This window comes from Haplochromis burtoni, unplaced genomic scaffold (assembly GCF_018398535.1).
Source record: "Haplochromis burtoni strain Fernald_Lab_line unplaced genomic scaffold, NCSU_Asbu1 Contig_2, whole genome shotgun sequence".
In the NCBI taxonomy this organism is placed as follows: Eukaryota; Metazoa; Chordata; class Actinopteri; order Cichliformes; family Cichlidae; genus Haplochromis; species Haplochromis burtoni.
In genome coordinates, this window is record NW_024582363.1 from 1,419,568 (window position 1) to 1,441,375 (window position 21,808).

Consider the following 21,808-nt stretch of genomic DNA (forward strand, 5'->3'; position numbering starts at 1 on the left):
TTTAACATCTTCTATTCATGTTCCATGAATATGTTTTGCTTTGCTGTCGATGCCTGAGATTACATCCTCCATAATAATATGACGTCTGCCATCTCCGCCTCTCACCCTACACTTCCCTTTACCTGCTGATAGCATGACAGGTCGTTGGCCGCAGTTGATGACAATACAAAGTGAGAAGCTGCTAAGAGGATTATCAGGTTTTGTCAGAAGCAAAGTGCTGGTAATGTTTTGTTTTTTGTTTTTTTTATATTTAATTGATCATTTAGAGCTTAAGCATGAATGACACATCACAGAATGCATTCTGTGCTTTGTCTTCCCTGTCTTTGTTTCTTCAAAAAAGCTGTAAGTTTGCAGTGGCTAACCTGTAAATGAATGACAGATGAGACACACACACACTCATTCATACAGGAACAAGCTATTAAAAAAACTATGTAGTAGCTGAAGTCGGCCCTCCAAAAGATATACAGCCGAGCTGTAATGTAAAGCTGTCAGAATAGTCTCCTTCCGGGTGAGAATAGTTGTCGTCTTCAGTTAGAGGTGTGACTATGATAGATGGGGCTTTATTTATAGTTGAAATTATTTTTGTCTACTTCCTTTTATTGCGAGAAGCATTTAAAAAATCTTGATGTGCAATATTAACCTACATCTGTAAACTGTTTTTTCTACTTTTTTTTTCTGCAGTGACTCTAATGACTAGATTGTTTTCATGAGGCTGAAAAAAGGAGTGGCAAAATTCTAAATTTACCGGTAAATGCACACCACAAAAAGTATGCCTGCTTTCTGTTCAAAGACTTGTGTATTGTTAAGGTATTGTCCTTTGACCTTTCAATTTCCCAAGAGATTTCTTCCTGATAGCAGAGAGACCTGGTCAGTGGAAGTGAGCTCATAACAATCATTTTACTGGCAAAACTGACTTTGCATGATTTGATGATTTCTTCTTTCTTTTTTTTCTTCTTCTTCTTTCTTTTTTCCCTAATGCATTATTATAATATAATGTTATAATTTTCCTTAAATGAAATAACAGACACAGATATCTGAAAAAATAAGTTGTTAAGTCACATGGAATATGACATGTAGACAAAGATGAGGCAAACAAGTAAGTGTGTGTGTGTGTGTGTGTGTGCCTGTGCCCAACTTTGTTTCTGTGCACCTGCTCATAATGTATTGTTAGAATGGGGAGCCAAGAGAGTATGGAAATTAAATCAACACAATAAATGAAACGATGAACAGATAAATGCATGAATGAAGTAATTAAAGAAAGAAGTAAGCAAAATGAACACAAGTTATAAAGGTATTGTTACTACAGTGTATTGTGTCTATTTGCATGTGTTTTTGTTAGATGCAGTGCCTTGTCTCTGCACCCATGAACAAAAGAAAACATATTAACATTATTTGTAACTCACAGCATTTGAGTAGACTAAATTTCTGTGTTAAAAAGCCCCTCTTTGTCAACATTATATTGGAGTGCACACGTGAGTTTGCATTATTAATTGCAGTTGTTCCAGCTTCCTCTTCTGTTATATAATTGCTGCAGGTTGTTTAATTTCTGGGTCACCATTATAAGCATATTTTATGGTACTAAAGGCCTCTGATAGATAATGTGTGTATTAGGGCTGCCACGATTAGTCGACTAGTCACGATTACGTCGACTATCAAAATCGTCAACGCGTTGTTTGAAGCTTTGTAAGATCACAAAAGACGCAGGAATAAGTAGTAGGATTTAAGAGTGTAATAACGGACTGAAACAGAAGATGGCAGCACTGCATGTACAAGGATGCCAGCTGCCGTTAAACCCTGAAGAAGAAGAAGCTGTGTCCCAGAATTCATAGCGCAGCCCAGCTCAGTTGTCAACAATGGCGGCAGCTAGTTCGTTTTAATATTACTCTTATTATTCTTTCTGGGTCACAAAATAAACGTTTAACATATTTTCAGGCGAGAATGTAGCTGTGTAAACCTGAAATATCTGCTCAGTTTATCAAGACACCACATATTTTCAAAAGCGCTCCGACGTTTTCGAAGAGGTCTGTTAGTCACTAGCTCGATAGCTAGCCGGGGTTACAGGCTCACTAGAACCCGTGAGAACACCGGACTCCCCACAAATTGTTTTCAAACCCACCGCTGTCTTTCACTACTCAGGTTAAATATATATAAGTCACTTAGATAACTTAAAAATGTTATTGTTTGGCTTTTTTTTTTTTTTAGTATTTTATTTGTTCCTGAGTAAATCGGTTTGGCTGAGATTAAAGTTATAGTTTTTACACAGCTGAATAAATGTCAAGCAGACAGCTGATTATCAGAAGTGTGAGATGCTGGAGAATTTACTCCGGTGTCCTGTTATATTTTAGATAGCAAGGAGTTTATTAAACTTCACCGAAACAATCTGCAAATGTCATTAAAATTTAATAAACTATCATCTTGTCTTTATTTTAAAGACAAGATGCTGTAAGCTTAAAGCTGTATATTTGAATATTTGACATTAAAGATCGCCACCAAATCTTTATAGAAATGATTACAGTAATTCACTGCATTTTGTTCTTTAATGTGTTTTAATCCTTGTGATTATTTGTTCCTGTAGTTGATGAAATGTACTAAATGCAGTTTGAGCTTAGCTACAGATATGCTTCAATGACTGACTCCTCTCATTCTCTTTTTTTCACAATAGGTGCCAGTGATGTCCAAATCTTAGACACAGACTAAACCTTGCATCCATCATGGAGAAGAAGCCAGGCATGATGCAGCATCTCCGGCAGAAGATGCTGCCACATTTCAAGCGGGGCAAGGATCCCTTAAACAAGTTGGCTGTCCAGCTTGACCACAATCGGATGAGCTCCTCCGTTCCTGACGTAAGGAACGTGAAGCAGGATTACCCCCACGTCTCCTCCAGAGTGCCTTTTCAGCAGTACAATAGTCCCAGTTATAGCGATCCTTCCACACCGCTTGACAGGCCTCCTACGGGTCCTGTAGGAGGTGGGAGGAGTGTAAACCTTAGAGCAGGTAGTGGAAGAATAGGGAGGAGTGAAAACAGACTGAGCGTGCCTACAAACTGCACAAACCGTTCTTCTTCACAGGAATCATTTAACAGTCTTTGTGGAGAAGAGACATCTTCCCGGGAGACACACCAACCTGGACGAGGCATGGAGCCCGAGGAACTTGCACTACCAGAGATGATGACTGTTTACACTCCAGACAGTGCAGCTGTGGATGATTCCCTGGACAGCTCGCAGGTAAAGAAAATACTTTTGAAATAACCTAGCAGATTGGGCATCTCCACATACGGAATATTCATATAATGTTTCACATAAGGATTGAACCTTCTGGGACACTAGCACTGACGACTTGCATTTTTATTTTAAATATTCACTCATATTTTGACTTTGTAGTTCCTGTTATATCTAATACTTTGACACCAAAATTAACTGACAAGTCAGCATTTTTTTCCCCCCTGCAACACACAGTAAAAAAAACATGTTGTACATTGGCGGGGTTGAGGTATCAGGTGTATTTACACTTGACTTGCAAAGTTTAACTTGGAAGAGCTGGATATGGTTGCAAATCGAGGTCCATCCTAAATCAATAGTCTACAGTAGAACTGTGCAAACACTGCTTCTGGTGGATTCACGTCTTTGTTAAAATGACAAGGATGTAGGCTGTGAGTGCCAAACAGAGTCACATTTAAAACTATTGTTTGTTGTTTTGTTTTTTCTTTTCTTCTTGAAGTTAAGAGACAAGATCGATTAGATTTAACCAATTATTTTATAAATTGTCTTCCACATTAAATGTTTTTGTTTGCTTGCTTTTTGGGACAAGTGTAAATAAGTGTATTTTATAGTATGAACTACCCATCTTGCTACACATTCCTGTTTATTGCTCCAATGATTTCATATTAAAAGAGATTTGCCCTAATTGATAGAAGTTACATTTGTTCAAGTTATAAATCTTTCTCAGACTGAGGCCTTTACACACTGCGTAAAATTTAAGCGAATATTTTGTGTTCATTTTAAAATATTTTTTGAACTTTGACTCATTTACACCAACCGTGTAGTTTCACAGGGCAAAACTGGCACACCAGTACCGAATACACAATTTTATCCCAGCTAAACTCCCGTTCAGTGGTCTCCTCGCAATGACTTTTGTGCCTCCTCAGATGTGGTCTTAACTCTACCAACAAGACCTCAAACTGACATCCTGAAATATATATGAAAGCATTGGAAACCCTGAAATTCTCCTTGCTGTTGCCTTCTTGTGAGAATCGCCTAACTACTCAAAACAAACATACACCATAATCCGGTCTTGTGATGATGTGATGAATCCTGCTTCCGGGCCCAAACTACTCTGCGTTTAAGAAGGCTGTTGTGTTTTTAACATGTTTTAATGCTTTGCATCTTGTTCTATTAAATCTCAACAATCCCCTAAAAACAGTCAGTGATAACTGTTGGCCTCTGGGTTTTATTACCACTAATCATTTTAAAGCTCAGTTTTTAAAACCTTACGCTGTAACTACAGCCCAGGCAGTATATTAATGACTAACCTCATATTGTGGATGGATTATCTCAGTTGTTCTCCTGACTGTAGTTTGGTCCATTTGCATCCTGCCATGCGATTGCATTTGTTCCTAACCATCGGGAACCCTCACGTTAACTTTTATCAAGTGGAAAAATGTTAGCGTTCATCCTCCTGCTTCACTGTTTATATTTTGCTAACATAGCAAAACTAGCTGTGTTACTAGTAATCACATTATATACCAGCTAGCCAAACTTCAGTAACCCTACAAAACCTCACTGCTGTTTACTTTCCTGGCTTAATTTATGTCAGAAGTAGTAACAGAGCTGTACGTCTTAATTTGTTTCAGAGATCCCTCAGTCAGAACATGCTATTTTATATTAGATGGAAACTAGTGAGCTAACTTCTAACTCTGTTAAATTTCATAAATTCTGTTTTCATGGATGCCTGGATGTTAAACTTAATTTTCACACCTGGTAGAGCAGCAACACTGATCATTTTATTACAGATGAAAGAATTTAGACAGTTATTCAACTCTCAGTGATGCTGCAGTGATTGTTTGACTTGGGGACCTGCAGCATAGTTTGGGCCCAAACGCAGCTAATGACGTCAGACCTAAAGACTGGATACCCCTTCCACCAACCTTTACATCTGGCACATTGCAGTCAAGTACTGTTGTACTGGCAACCGCCAAACACGGGACAAACATGTAATTTGTCACGCTACAGAACACTTCTGCACTGAGTCTTTGCTCCACAGCATCCAGTGCTTTGCATTGCATTTCTTGATGTAAGGTGTGGATGCAGCTGCTTGGCCATGGAAACGTATTCCATAAAGCTCTCTGTGCAGTGTTCTTGAGCTAAGGCCACATGAGGTTTGGAGGTCTGTAGCGATGGACTCTGCAGAAAGTTGGCACACTGTGTTCCTCAACATTTGCTGACCTGGCTCTGAGATTTTATGTACTGTACCAGTTTGTGGCTGAAATGCTGTCGTTCCCAGGCACTTCCACTTTGTCATAATACCACCAACTGAAGTGAATGATTTTAAGGATCTGGATTGATATTAGTTCATATATATTACTGTGGCTTTATTTTGTGTTTTATCTCAGATGTGTAATTATAATCAGGATAAACACTACAGAAGGAGACTATTGGCTGTTTTTATTGCCAATTAAAAATGTCACTTATACATCTGGCACCTGGTGTCAGATAGAATCAGTTGTAAACCTCATCTCCTTCCTCATTCCATTCTCTGTTAAAATGACCCGGAGGTGGATTTTTGATCTACGTCTCTCAAGTACAGCTGCTACTCACATTTCTAGCATAACAGTGATGTGTAAATAATAGAGCTGCACGATTAATCGTTAGAAAATCGCGATCTCGATTCATACTTATGTGCGATCTCATTTCCAAATGACAACGATTTTTTAAAAAAAAAAAAAAAAAAGAGAGAGACGACGATTGTACCTCATTTTGATCTGGGACGTAATCTGCATGAAAACAAGCGCTCACTCTTCCTGCTCAACAAATGACAAGGGCGGAGCCTTATACCACGTGATACAGAAGCTGTGCCGTGTGATGCTAAAATTCAACCACCCAAACATCAATAACAGGAACCTTATACAGCGCTTCCCTATACCCGTCGAACTCCCGCAGGCACAAAGAAATTACGGAGGCTATTACTTATCACCTGACCAAAGATATGGCTCCCATCAACACTGTGCAAAACGAGGGATTTAGGGAAATGATCAACACCCTAGACAAACGCTACACAATGCCGTCCCGCAACTATTTTTCTATTGTTGCACTACCTGCTCTATACACGCAGCGTCCAGCAACGGTGGAGACGGAATTTCAAGCAGTACAACATTTTGCGGCAACAACAAAACGTGAGACATTTGTTGTTTTTTATGTTTATTTATTGTTTTTATGTTCAGTCTCAACTGTTACGAAGTTGATGTGCAGTTAATAAGTGCAATAAATATTTATACTGGAAAAGAAAATCGTGAGAGAATCGTGATCTCAATTCTAAGCCAAAAAATCGTGCAGCCCTAGTAAATAACATTGTATGTATTGAAGATAACCCTTTACAGCAAAATGAACATGTCAGGCTTTGCATTCTTCTCGTAATCAAGGGCAGGCTTTGTTTGTCAGATCATGGTTAGAATGACTTACAACAGGTTTTGTGTAGATTGCATGCTTTACATGACATGACGCACAAATGCAAGCTGACTTGAAATTCCGAATGTTTAATTTTCATTTGAACAATAACATTGGGCGTAGCCTTGGCTTTATTTTCTTTGTCATGCAAAGTGGACACCAATGAATGTGCAAGCAGATTAATGCTGTAGTTCTTGTTGACATGCAGAGGACGACCCAGACAACTAGGAAGTCATAGCCTCTTTTCACAGCTTTGACAGGCTTGTTTGCTACACAGGCTAAATGAATTACTCTTGTAGAAGTTCATAGGCTACTAAATACCTTTTTATTCAATGGTTTAAGCAACAAATAAAGTAAAAATTCATTGTGAATCATGTTCATTTTGACTTCTTTCCACTAAGCTTTTAATATACTTTCTTCCTGGTTTCACTATCAGTGGTTTAGACAAGTGTGGTTAGAGAGGGCAGCAGGACAGGTGTATAACATGTTGGCTGACAGTTTTTTACACACACACACACACACACACACACACACACACACACACACACACACACACCCACCCCTAAAAAGAGCGCTATAACCAACGTAACCCTGATACTAAAACCACATTTTGAGCCTCAAAATGCCCTTCAAACTCGTGGGGACGGGCATTTTGTCCCCATAAGTGACTGTTGGTCCCCACAAGTATAGTAGCATGCCAATTTTCTGTCCTCACAAAGAGTCTAAACATGTGTGTATGTGTGTGTGGTGTGTGGGCTGAGGGGGCAAAATATAATAATAGACAAATAAAGGTATGGTAATCTTTGAATAATGCGATACCAACATCAACATGTTGTGAAACTTTTAAGTAAGTAACAGGAAATGACCTAAAAAATCATCACCCAGTAAAATGTTTCATCTTCCTGTTGGTGTTGTAGTAACATATCAGTGTTTTTGTTTTGTTTTTTGTTTTTTGTTTTTTATAGATGCTCTTTATATTTATCTGATTGACTGAGGTGATATTTGTAGTTTCCGCCAGTGGGATTTTGATTTTGAATCTTTACGCTTTGTAGTTTGCAGCGCAGGATGCTGATCTTTAGAACCTGACCATTTTCTCAGCAGGCAGATATTATCTGCTGATATTAGCCATTTGGTGGTCTGTTGTGTGAGGAAAATATAAGAACTGATTATTAACTGATTAATTCAAGATGGAATTAATTGAAATGGAAGAAACACCCTTCAACTACATTATGAGAGTGGCTGTTGCATAGTTTGTCCATCAGAGGGTGCTCTGCAACCTCCCTTTTTGCAACACATGGTTGATACACCACAACAAAACAACTAGCTGATTGAGATCTGAGTCAGGTGTAAGCGTAAATGAATAACAGCACATAAGAAACATTAAGAAATCTGTGCTTTTTTGTGTTTAAACCTCAACTGGCTTTACATTTTGATTGCTATTAAGCATTCAAGGCTAATGCAGCCTTGAATTCTGATTAAGCACAAGCTGATACATGCTGATATGAACATATTACAAAGCCCATATTTCAACTAGCACATTTATTTCTATGTCTGCTGGTTATAAATGGATTTGCATTAAGTTTTACCAGAGGTGGGTTTTGCCTGGATATGATCAACAGCTAAGGTCTACCTGTATCTGGATCAGGATCTGATGTAAGAAAACTCATATAAGAAAAATAGAAGAAATGAGAGACCCGCTGTCTTTCTTAGTCATCTTATTTTCCGTCATCACTGAGGTTTCAGATCAGTCAAAAAAACTGTTTTGAATTTGGTGAAAGCAACAATGCACAGTGTGAAAACTAACAGTTTGTTTTCTCAGGGCCCCCAGGGTGGTTTTAAAACCACATCAAAGAATATCAAGAATAGTAAAGTGCTTTTTATTTTAATTCTTGTCATGTCCCATTGTGCAACTGTTGTTGTCAACTGAACACTTCCTCATAGCTGTATAAATAGTCCATAGACTTACAAAAAAAACTCTGGGAGATTATCTTTAATTGTATAGAAACTATAATGAATACATCTGAATACAGCAATCTATATTTGAATTCATAAAGAAAGGAGTGGTATGTATGGCAAAATACCTTATGTTAGGTAAACAGTTACAGTGTTTGCAGTTACTCTGAAACCCAAAGAAGAGAAGCAAATTAGGGGAAAAAAGTGGAACTTGCCTAGTAGATGTTTTTTTGGTTACCTCTGTTCAGTCCCCAGGACACAGGAATTTTTAATAAATGCTCAGAGGATTTGTGCTGGTGGTAGAAATACCAAGGAGAGGGCAGTTCTGAGCCTTTAGCTTTAGCTGAGTGAAGCTTTACATCAACAGGAATTTTACATGTTTTGAAAGTCTTTGTCATGTGTCACATGGTTTAAAAAAATATTCATCTTTGTCTCTGCAGTATGATAACGATTACAGCAGTCACATAAAGGAAGGGGACCACCAAAATGTAAGTGCTACTGCCTAATTTGTAGTTTGTAAGATGATTTTTGTTGTTGACTGGTTAATATGCAAATCAGCTTTAGGCACGACAGGAGAAAAGGGCTGCGTCTGACAGTTTTATCCTAAGTTGCATCTTTGTGGTTGTAGAATTTTGCAACGGATTGTCCCTTTCATGTCTCTATGCTGGTGGTTTTCAGCATTATGCCATGCCAACAGCAGTGTGGGTCTTTGGCCGACGCGTGGTTATATCAACGTTTAATTCCAGATTATTGTGCTCTGTTTAGAATGAGATAGAACAGTAGGCTATTTGTGGTTCAGCATCCAGTGTGTGTTGTCCATCTTTTGTAGCCGGTCAGGGTTAGGAAGCTGAGCTGGGGTGATTCCAGGGTACTGGGGTTTATTCGGTGAAAGATTCATGGCTTGCTGGAAAGGCTTAATAGTGATTAAATAATCCACTGCCTAGACGAGAAGCATAAAACTGCACAGAATACAATCTTTTAAAACCTGTGAGTATACTTTGTTTAGTTTTTTTAAATTAAACTTGTATAAATGTGACAAAAATAATACAACCCAAACAGTAAAGAATTAGGAAAGCTGTATTAGAGTCTCGTCAAATTCCTGCACGTGAACAACAGTCTGACTTGAAATCAGTGCATGAAAGTAAAATGAAAGAAGTCCTGTGATAATTTTGTTGTTAAAGATTAAAAAGTTATTCTTCACATAAATAGAGGTGGAGCTATTATACTGTGGTTAATAGCATTACTGGTAATAAATTTGAAGTTTAAATATTAATGGTGCAGTGACCCATAATAAAGGCAAAAAACTGTTTTCTGATCAGATACTTCCTGATTAAAAAGCTGCCCAGTTTGTGCGGAAGTAGATGGGGCACTTTGGTAATACTACTAGTAGTAAAGTAATAATCTTGTTTTTCTGTTCAGTATGAGATGGACAATGAGGCTGTGAACATGTCTGAGAGTGCCAGAGATTCCCAGAGGTCCTACCTGCTCACCGTTAACTTAAAGGAAGGACACAACTTGGTCATCAGGGACCGCTGTGGTAAGGAGCTCATATCGGCACTACTACAACTCAGCTTTTTGTTCCAGATTATTGTGATGTACAGCAACACTAGCATTAAAATACACAGTCTGAGAAAAACAGAAGATCAACAGGCACTGCTGTGATGCTGATTATCATCCAGGAAACGGGATCAGTGCAGAAGCAAGTAATACTTCATCACAGTGGAAAATGAGAAGTGTGGCAGTGGAATCCTATTCAACTGATGAAACAAAATGCCTTTACCCTCCCACCCGAGGATCATTGTCTGACTAGAGCTTCATCATTTTAACTTCCCCAAATTTTCCTCTGCATATGATTACCTTACTTGAAAGTTCAGTGTGCTGTAAATGCAAAGATGCAGTTACCTGTTGGTGTATGTTTATACCTTAGAGCTACACGCCTACTTCTTTTTTTTTTTTTTTTTTTTTTCTGAAGCTGTGGCTTAATTCTGACTAGATCTTACAATGACATGCATCACGTATTTTCTTGTGTATGCCTGTGGCAATGAGTAAGTGTTACTATTGTTATTGCTTTGTCATCTTCTCATACTGAGAAACGTATCTGAGTTGACTTGCTAAATCTCTTAAACTTTATGAATTATAATTCCCGTAAACGTGGACAGATGCTTGGGCCTACAAAAGGGAAAAAAACCAAAAACGAAACCCTCCGCCATTCCTCATAGTCTCTTTTTTTTCCTCCCTGTATGTGTCAGTGTTGACTCGTGTGTTTGGCCTTGACTTGATAAGGACAACCAGGAATGTCTGTTTTGATTACACGCAGTGTTATTGACTCCAGGGACACAAAAGACAGCTGAGTGTCAGGTTAGATGTGAAGCTCTTGTAGCAACACGAGCAGGATTCCTTGCAGCGGTTTAGAACCTGTCTGAGCCACACCCAGCATTCAGTACAGAAAGACTTTCACTCTTGGATTAGATTTTCCTCTTGAGTGTGCCTGCATGTTGATACAACCAGACTGTAGGTAAAGATAAGATGGAAAATAAAGAGGATGACAAGAGGCAAGCGGATTTGGTTTCACCACATTGTTAAGACCACATGGTGGTTTAAAAGCATGAACAAGCTTTTATTTTTTTCTTTTTGATCAGGATTATACATGCAGCAGTCATAGCACGCGGTGGCAGCTGTTTTGCTAATGACTTGTTGTGTGAAGGGTCTATAAAGCCTATTCTAATAGCAACACCACAAAGAATCGGGCAAGCTCATGTAATGTAACGAAACCGATCAGTCTAAGCTCCTCATGAAGTTTAAGCTATGATCACAGCTGTGTTTGGTAGACTGCTGCCCTCACCTGGTTGATTGAGAGACTATTCAAAAGATACACCTCCTACTTCCTTTACTCTGAAGTGAAAATGATACAAAACAGCAACAGAAAGTGAGATTTAGAAGTTTCAAAAGTGATTCCATGTTGAATTTGTAGTGTTAATCTTTGGGCCTGCCTATATATGTTAGTGTTTAAAAGAAACTCGCACAAAACCTGCAAAAGTGATGTTTTCAGTTGCAGTTAGTTTTCACGCAGGAAGCTGAAATGTGATTGGCTATTGTTTCAGGAAGTTGTGGTTACATCGGTTGGGACCACATCCTCCGTACAAAAATGAGAGATCACACAGAGCAGGTCAGACCTTCTACGTAATAGGGCAAACCGGTACATTTACATAGAAGTTGAAAAACAATGGAGTCAGTGTTATTTAGAAGTAAATGTCAAGTTGTCAAGTATTTATTAAAGACAGTCATGATGACAACGCTGCTTTTGAAAGATGGAAAAGAGAAGTAGCAATAATCATGCTTTGTGTTCTGAAATAACATGTCCTACAACTCATGATGAATATTATAATGTTACTAAGTAGGATCATGTCATTTTAGTTTATTAAACATTATGGACTTTATTTCACTCAGAGGTAACAGCTGTAGCATAGGCTACATGGCCTGCAGCATGTTTAATATTCACAAGGATCTAGGTAACTTCTTATTTAGGTGTGTTGCCATGCTAACCTAGGCTGCAGACCTAACATACACAGAGCAGGTTGGGTTCAAGATTAAAGATCATTAAGGGAAAAAAATCCCCAGTTACTGACCAGTTCTCTGAAAATAGTGTCACCATTCCTGGAAAATCAGTCAGGCTCGTCTGTGCAGATATCAGGAGGGTCTTTTTTTTTTTCCCCCCCTTTATCTTTCCTTTTGTGAGGATTATTAATAAAGAGAATTTTAGATGAATTATAGTTTTGTAATAGTCATAAGTCTGTTAACTTCCACAGTCAGCATTTTTTGCTTGCTTTTCTTCCTGTCTTCAAATAGGTTAAACTTTATAGATTTGGTTGGCATTTTTCAGTCTTATTGACCAAAATCTTTAAAGTACTCACACAGTTCTCACATACTTATACAGAGATTCTAATACTAAATTACTATAGAGTGCTTTTGCTCTCACATTGCAGATTTCTCTGCAGCACGTGTTGCTTTCAGTCTGTATTATGTGTTTAAGATCTCCGTATATGTCTGGGGTCATAATTTTGTGCTCCTTTGTAAAATCAGCCACTCTGCTAACAGTGCATGATTCCACCCCTTTGTGTGAGAGTTCTCATAGCCTGACTGGGAAACCCTGGGTTAATTTGGTGTGTTGTTAAAAGCGATGGCTGATTTTAGTGAATCTAGATAATGAATAAATACCCTACTTATATTTATCTTGCTTCATATTACAGGGCCCTGATGATGTCATTCCAAAAAGTATGTTTGTTTGTTTATTTGTTTGTTTGTTTGTTTTCTATTTACTGGTTTGCAATATTCATTCTCAGGTACCAGCGACCCCTACGTCAAATTCAAATTGGATGGAAAAACATTCTACAAAAGTAAAGTGGTTTATAAAAACCTCAACCCTGTGTGGAATGAGTCCTTCTCTTTGCCCATTAAGGATCTGAATCAGAAGCTTTACATCAAGGTAACTTTTTTTTTTTTTAAATTTGATGGTCAGTTTAATAAAGGTCATGTCAACAGTGTGGGAAATAATGAATGTGAAAGTTTTAATGAGCAGCTTTAACACTGAGAGTCATAGTCTGTTGTGGAAATGTGCATGTTTTCTATCCTTCGTTATGTAGTTAGGGTGACATTTTTTTTTGTCAAAGTATTATGAAAATCAATGTATGATTAGTATCTGTGCACCTTTCTAAATCCAACAAAACGGCTGTTATCACTCTGTATGAGTTTTCAAAGATACTGCAGTAGGACCGTCAGCACAGTTCTCCTTACATGAACTGTCTTGTGTTAAAGGACTGTTGATGTTTGATATACAGGTGTATGACCGTGACCTTACAACTGATGACTTTATGGGTGCTGCAAGTGTCCGTCTGAGTGATCTGGAGATGGACAAGTGAGTATGGTGGAAGTGCTTGAAGCAGCTGGACAGAGCTCTGTTGAGGTGTAGCATGTAAATTATAGTGATCCTGGAATAATAAAATTGGAAAAATAATACTGAACAAATCACCAGTTTTCTCAATGAATATATTTCTATGGTAAATGGTAAATGGCCTGCATTTGTATAGCGCTTTTCTAGTCCCTAAGGACCCCAAAGCGCTTCACACTACATTCAGTCATTCACCCATTCACACACACATTCACATACTGGCGATGGCAAGCTACATTGTAGCCACAGCTGCCCTGGGGCGCACTGACAGAGGCACTATGCAATGAAATTCTCACTAGATGTTGGCAAAGATGCATCTAATCCACACAAGCAAAGAAATCAAACCATAGATGTCCATAAATGATGTGTTTCTAATGAGAAATGACACAGGGAAAAAGTACACTTGAACACCTGAAGGAGGCTCAAAAACCTTTGCAACCTTGACCAGTATGCACGCTCATTACCTCCATTTCTGAAGAAAACATATTTTGAAGCATGTTTAAAGTTTACTGATCAACATTTAGACAAGGCTGTGAACATACCAGCAGTAAAATTTGAAGGTGAGAACATCATGGTGTGGGGCTGTTTTCAGCATACGGCACTGGAACGCTTCATGTAATTGAAGGAAGGATGAATGGAAAATTGTACAGAAACATTCTTAATTACAAATCTGTAAAATCTACCAGGAAGATGAAGAAGAAACGAGGGTGAATGTTTCAGCAAGACAATGATCCCAAACACACAGACATGGAAACTTTCAGTTGGTTTCAGAGAAAGAAAATACAGCTGCTAGAATGGCCCTGCCAGTCTCCTGACCTGAATCTAACTGAAAATTTGTTGAAAGAACTGAAGCTCAAAGTTTACAGAAGGGGCCCAGGGAACCTTCAGGATTTGAAGGCTGTTTGTGTGGATGAATGAGCCAAAATCACATCTGCGGATGGATGTAACTAGTTTCTCCATACAGGAGGCTTCATAAAGCTGTCGTCACCAACAAAGGCTTTTGTTTAAAGTCTTAAATAAATTTCAGGTTATTGAGAATCTGTTGAGAATTTCATTTCAATAGCACCTTTATATGTACCTACTTATAAAATTGGTGATGTGTTCAATACTTACTTTACTTCAGTATGTGAAATAAACTATTTCCAGGCACTGCATTGGCTCAACCCATTTATGGGTTTGGCAACGCAGCTGCATTTAGCTTATGAGTGTTGAACTTTACTTTCAAAGCATTTGCCCATTAATTATTAACATTGCAGTGGCTGCTTTTACTGTAGAATTTATTTTTAGAATGTGTAGTGTGTCTGTAATGTGGGAACAGTTTGGGATTATAGTGTGGGTGCTTTTCCACATTTCTACACTCCTCTTTGAACCTGAAATAAATTACCTTAATGAAAGTAACCTCCAAGAAATTGTCACCAAGTTATCAAATGCCTCGTTATTCTATCTAGCTCAGTTCTATACCAGTTTGTGCACACACAACCACTCCCACTTATGTTTATGGCCTTACAGTGAGTAACTGAGTCCAGGTGCATCTAAGACAAAGCTGCAGTGAGTTCAGTCTGTGCCCTTGTGTAGCTCGGCTTGCCAGTACAAGTGTTAATTTGACCTGAGACCTTTGCGTTACCCCAGTGTTAATTAAACACCTCTCTTGTCCTTTGTCAGCAATTTAAATATGACGAAGTAAAATTAATTGTGTTGCTGTGGTATCATATTGCTCTAAGCCTTAGTATTTAATGCAGTTTTGCTCTGCATATCTTTTAAACATACTTTTTGACAATTATTGCATAGAATACATTTTCTCTAGTTCATCTCCTCAGTGATCTGATGCTTATATTTTTACATCCTGTGGTGCTTGTTCTGAATAAATTCAAAGGCATGCTCGATGGCACATGACTGCCCATCTCTCATCAAAAACCCGCTTTGTTTTCAGGGTCAATGAGATGTCTTTCCGCCTGGATGATCCAAACAGCCTGGAGGAGGACATGGGCGTCGTATTGGTGGACTTGAGTCTGTCACTCAGAAATGGAGACAGCAAAAGAAGCAATGTATATCAAGCTCCCTCATGTATTTGCTCCATGCTTTCAAGCAGAAGGCAGACTTGTCGTGCATTGCATTTATCGTATGTCTGTGTTTGTGTCTCTGTTTCTGTGTAAAGCCTACTAACTAGTGTCATTTTGTTTTGCACCTAAAATGCATGCTCCTGGCGGCAGAAATGGCACCAAAAACGAACACGAAGTAGTAGGGTAAGGCATGGTGGCTGGAACACATAGGAAAGACTTTATGGACCCTTCATTCTAATCAGTATTATACAGATATCTGCCAAATATAAAAAGGAGAAAAACAAATGAGGCCCATTGGTCTGGTGAATTTTTTTTCACACCATGTTCAGGTTTCAGGATTTTTCTAATTCAGCTCAAATTGGTAACAAAAGGTAATGTAACAAAAATTCTGACAGTAGTTCCTTTAGTTTTGGCAGTTATCTGTGCCTCAGTTGATTCCACAAGAGGGCAGCAAATCATTTTATTTCACAAATCAGGGCACAGTATCTTGAAGAAATTTAACAGATGTACTCAGTGGTTTGAAGACTAAACTCTTTCAGTAGTTGTTAGTCAGTGTTTCCTTAATTAACTGACTGGACATATTCCTATTTGGTACTAACCTATATACAAATCAGGGTAAATTAATTGTGTCAATATTTTCAGTGATAATTATAAAAGGATCCCAAATACAGAAGATTCCTGATCCCAGTTAACTTGATAGCAGCAGACCAGCTAAAATGAATATAGTTTGTACGCTGTCGCTTTCACTCAATGTACAACATATGCATTAAAAATTAAATAAACCTAAATTCTTATTTTTAGCCCAGACCTGACAGGCTATAGTGGAAGTCCCATAACAAGGTCACACTTATTATGGCACCTTATTATCCTATGATGATAACCATAGGATTGTTCCAAGTAAATAAAATAAAAATAAAATCCTGTGATCACCTTTGACCATTATCATAAAAAAGCACAGATGCTTACCAGCATTTCCCAGTAACAAGTCCGGCTGTTGTGTTCTGCCTGCTCACTGATGAGGTATTTGACTCACAGAGTTTAGTTGGGGAATGCATGCTTTTTTTTGTCTGCCACGCTATTGTCTGCAGGTCCGTTCTATGTACTGCATGAAGCGATGCTACGCAAGATTAGACAGCTATACACGTGGCAACATTGCACATTCTCAGGATTAGTTAGAAAAGCTTTTGACTGTGTCTGCATGCCTATAAGTTTGAAGTTGTTTTCATTGTTGAACAGATGTACCTACTGTGTGCATGTGCTTCAAATTCTTCTTGTAGTCTGCCAACTGCATGCTGTGCAGCTGTTAATTAAAAAAGCGTTTTCTGCATGTGTCATTACAAAGTTGGCTTGATCTGCAGTGATTGAATCTGGCTTAAAGTTATCTCAGGGGTACACTGTGTCTCTATATAAACTCAACTAATTATCTTAAAACATGGCTTCCAATTATACATGAAGGCTTTACCTAATCTCTGAGAATGTTTCATTTACCTGTCTTCCATGGACAATTGTTATGTCTCAAACATGGTGGTGGAACTGCAGGGAACTGAATTTTGATTTTTTTTTTTTAAATTTAATATTTTTTTGTATCCTTTAAAAAAAGCTGAAATTGAATGTATTGATTTATTTTTTTAAATTTAAAGCATTACCTCTCATTCCTCTCATTATTATTATTATTTTTTTGTATCCCTACTTTTGCAGGCTGGAAAGCATTCTCAGCCTATTAGTTTGTCAGAAGAGCTGAAGAAGAGTCAGCTGTGGACAACTGTTTTGTTGGTGACTCTGGTTGAGGGTAAGAAGCTGCCGGTGGACAGTCAGGCAGGTCAGTTCTCCGTTCTCTTCAAACTGGGAGAGCAGCGATACAAAAGCAAGGTATATCTCAACAGAAGACTGTTGCTCTTAATTTTTTCCTCTTCCTAATGTGTCTTTGTGATTCCTAACCCTGTTCCTTTTTCCCTTTTTGTAATTTAAAGTGTGTAGATTTTTTATGTTAGCCTAACCTCAGCTGATTTCCAGTATTCACAGTGACTTATATTGTATTTATTCATTTATTTAGTTGTTGTTCTCTTCATTTTGCTCTTTTTTTTGGGGGTGGGGGGGTGAGTATTCCACGTCATTCTCGATAGGTGTGCCCGTAGAACTAAAAGAAAATAAATCAATCTGATGTTAGTTTCAGGTAACACTCCAACTGTTATATATTGCTCTTTGCTCTGGATAAAATGCCCCCTGATGATGACATGAGTTACTTTGGCTTGGACACTTTCTTATTTCTTAATTTAAAACCCACAAAATCAAATGAAATTTGAAAAGTGAATTTTCAAGCTAAATGATGCTAACAAGCTGCATTATGTGTACTTAAATTTAAGTCTATTCTGTTTTCAACTTAAGGAAATCATTTGCTCAAATAATCATTTAAAATATGACTAGATGTGGAGGTTAAGCCTTAGTAATCTTTTTCTGAAAGATGCATGGGGTTGGTTATTCTTTGTTCTTGTTTTCATGTCAGCTTAAAATGTATCTTCAATCTATAGGATTATTAGGCCCAAATCACTTTAAAGTGCTTTTATTAAAATATACATTTGCAGAAAGGCCACATGAGGTTAATGCCATTGCACTGAAAATGGACTTTCAAAAGTCATAAAAAAATCCAAATATTGATGTAATAGCTGAATCGGTAAACAGATTTGCATTTCAAATTGATTTATAGTTTATGGTGCATATTCCAGAAGATTTTATATTTTTCAAAGGTCTTAGGCTCTTTAACAAAAAAGCATTTGTCTTAGTGTTATTTTATAGTGTGTCTAGTGATGAACAGAATTATCACATTTTAATTTTCCCAACATTCCTGTTAAATAAAATGCTGGCAGACTAGTTTTCACTTATAAAATCTAGAAACATTTGTAAATCCCACTGCATTATTAAACAATCACCTAAAGGCGATTCTTATGAATAGCAGCGTAAATGTGGGATTAACTAAAGTCATTATCTGCAGAGGCAGGGTAAAACGGGGTGAGGGACAGCACAGCTAAAAAGATGACATTGCTAGAATCTAAAAACATCACACATTTGCTTTAGTGCAAAATCCAAGTGACAGGTCAGTTATCTTCTGCCATTAAGATATTTCAAAGTTATTTCAAATATCTGCTGTTATGCAGAAGCAAAAAGACCCAGGCAATACTGAGGGCTAGTTTCCAGCAGTGCCAGGAAAAGAGCAAAAAAATGATCAGGGGGGTCTTGTTAAACCCATTTGCAGACTAGAAAGTACTTGTCAGAAGTAAGTGTTGATGGAAAACTTTCCTTGGTTCAATGTATGAGCAAAGGCTAGCAAATTGGGAATGTACAGAAAAACAAGGACCGGGGAGAAAAGAAGGTAACAAATGTTCCAAACCTGGAGCATTTGGGAGGGAGTTGCCTTTGGAGAAAGGTCGGCGATGGCTCTGGGTGTCTGCAGGCAATAGAGATGCATGGCAGAGGTTCTTATAGGTTTGATTTTCCACAGATGGGTCTGAGGACTTGGTTATTAATAGTGGTCTCCTTAGTCCTAGCAAGTACAGACAGAATTTTATCCATGACTGAATACCATCAAGGAGACTTTTGATTGGTCCAGAATTTGTTGTGCAGCGTGACTATGAGCGCAAATATACAGCCAGAGTCAGAATTATCTTCAGCCACAAAAACATGGAGTCCTGAAACAGATGGTGTGCCCCCTGATCTCACAGTCGTCTGGGATTATTGTACATGGAAAAAACAAATGAGACAGTCTACATTTCTTTTGTTTGCTGCTCTTTACGCAAATGAGGGTAACTAATAAATAATTATTGTTCAAAGTAACCTCACTTTGTAAAACTTAGTATTTCATTGAGCATTTTTGGTTTCCATTAACTGATACTGGGTTTATCAGAATCGGAATCAGAATACTTGATTAATCCCGAAGGAAAATGGGGAAAATAGGCAATACAAAGATGCCTTTGGTAGTGCAAATGTTAAGCCTAACCCTATAATCTTTCATGTGACCATAGATCACATGGGGGAAAAAACCACAAAGCCATGAAAAAAGAAACGGGCCTAGAAGGGATCTAAAATGGTTTTGCAGCGTGTAATATGACATGGCCGGTGTCTGCTGCATCATCCAGCTCTCCTGGCAGCTGGATGATGTCTGGCGCTGATGCTCACTTTTATGCGCTGTTGGCTGCGTACTGTCATCGATGGTTATTTCGCGATCGTGCAACATCATGCATTACACATCAAAGCAGCGTGATAACGAGCAGCATTGCTGATTTTCTTTTCCTTGTCTTATATCCAGGTGCAAAGTGACGGTAATTATCTGTTCTCCTGTCCATCTCCTAATGTGAGATGGAAATTTCTGATGTGTCTATCAGAAGCTGCTAAACCCCAAAACTAGTCTGTTTAGAAAAGAAAAACAATTAAAGTTAACATCTGGACATGATGCAGATACTTTTTTGAATTTTAAATAAAGGCCAGCTGGAAATCTACAAACACGTCAGTCAAGTCTGTGTTTTGAAGACTTTGCAAATACGCTGACTTATATAAGATGTTTCTTCACACTTTAAAGTGAATTTCAGTGTCATTGTTAATTGTTGTGAATTTTTAAAAACAACTTTTAAACAGTTTTCTTTTTTTTTTTGGATTCAGGATCACTGCAAAGTGCCAAATCCTCAGTGGAGAGAGAGGTTCACCTTCAAACAGTTTTTCAACAGTCCAGAATATCTGGAGGTGGAGCTCCGATCCAAGGAAGGACGAAAGGCTGCGGAATCCCTGGGGAAGTGAGTGTGTTCAGCTATTACAGTATTTATTTGTGTGTGCTTGACCTTTAATTAAAATAAAAAGTGGTTTCTGGATTGATTGATTTATTTAAATGAAAGCTCTTTGCATATTTTTTATGTGTGTGTGTTTGATCTGGCCCAAATGTGTGGAACTTGTGTGTGTACAGGCGTTGCGTGAACATGTCAAAAATCCCTTTGGATCAAAGGCAATTGCTAGAAATGGAATATGGGGGAGGACACGTGTGTTGCCTCCTTACGCTGACCACGTGCAGTGGCGTCTCCATCTCCGACCTCTGTGCCGCACCACTCAGTGAACCCCGTGAACTTCAGAACCAGCTGGACAACTATGTCAGTATTTTTGCCGTTTAACTTCTATTTATACTGCACTCTACCACCAACATGTTTAAATATATAAACACTTTAAAATGCATTTTCACTTTGAACAAGCCTATTCTCTGCTCTCAGAATATCATCAGCTGTCATTGGCATCAACTCCACAAGATGTTGTTTGTGTATTGTCTTTTTGCCACCTTAAAACTATCTGGCTGTTTTTCTCCGACCTGAATTGCCTGAGGTGTATATTTATCTATCTGAAGGACTGAACGCTGGTACTGCTGCTACGTGATTGTAAAAGTGTGCTGAAACTACAAAAATCAAATATTGATACATTAGTAACAAAATAAATATAATGGTGTGCTGTTAAACACACATAATTAATGATTTAATTTAAATCATTTCATAAAAAAAGTTCCAGCATTCATGTCATGCAAAAACCTGCTACTTTTTTATTTTGTCAGTTTTAAAAGTAATTGAATCACTTATTTATGAATACATTTCATCTTATCCCCTTCTATTTATTTCTATATTTTCTTATAACATTTCTTTAAGAGAGCTGAGCTCAGTGCCCAACAACACATTTTGAAAACAGGTGGAAAATAATACACAAGTGTAACTGTATGTGTTTACATTTTTTAAAATGTCTAAATTATAATGTAAATATTAAAATAGGAAAAGTCTTTACATTGGGGGAATGATACTAATATAGGTAAAGTAATACAGAAGCAAATTAAAACAAAAGTATTAATGCCACAGTTTACATTTAGGCTAGTATGTGCATTTAATTCTAATATTTTGGTGCATTTTATGCCGTACTTGCTGAATGATTAGCTAATAGCTGGCTGTAGCTCAGGTGGCAGAGCAGGTCAACCACTAATCAGAAGGTTGGTGGTTCGAATCAGAATCAGAATGGGGTTTATTGCCAGATGTTGAGGTTTACAACATTAGGAAATTGCTGCGGTGCTTCAGTGCAAACAATAAGAATTAAAGTGCTATGTAGAAAGAAAGATATGTTCATGAGATATACATGAGATATATACATGAGAATAAGAATTATGAGTGCTACGTAGAAAG

General features: G+C 37.9%; 1 protein-coding gene across 1 annotated transcript in view; it reads left to right on the top strand.

Moving 5' to 3' along the window:
* The window catches only part of mctp2b (multiple C2 domains, transmembrane 2b), a 43,183-nt gene that overhangs the window by 7,049 nt on the left and 14,326 nt on the right, over nt 1-21,808 (top strand). The window contains exons 2-11 of the mRNA XM_014333710.2: nt 2,663-3,224; nt 9,053-9,100; nt 10,032-10,149; nt 12,953-13,095; nt 13,448-13,524; nt 15,488-15,602; nt 15,768-15,800; nt 17,316-17,486; nt 20,268-20,398; nt 20,566-20,746. Coding sequence (XP_014189196.1) covers nt 2,712-3,224; nt 9,053-9,100; nt 10,032-10,149; nt 12,953-13,095; nt 13,448-13,524; nt 15,488-15,602; nt 15,768-15,800; nt 17,316-17,486; nt 20,268-20,398; nt 20,566-20,746 — 1,530 coding nt within the window. The 5' untranslated portion in view covers nt 2,663-2,711. The remainder of the gene's footprint in view (nt 1-2,662; nt 3,225-9,052; nt 9,101-10,031; nt 10,150-12,952; nt 13,096-13,447; nt 13,525-15,487; nt 15,603-15,767; nt 15,801-17,315; nt 17,487-20,267; nt 20,399-20,565; nt 20,747-21,808) is intronic.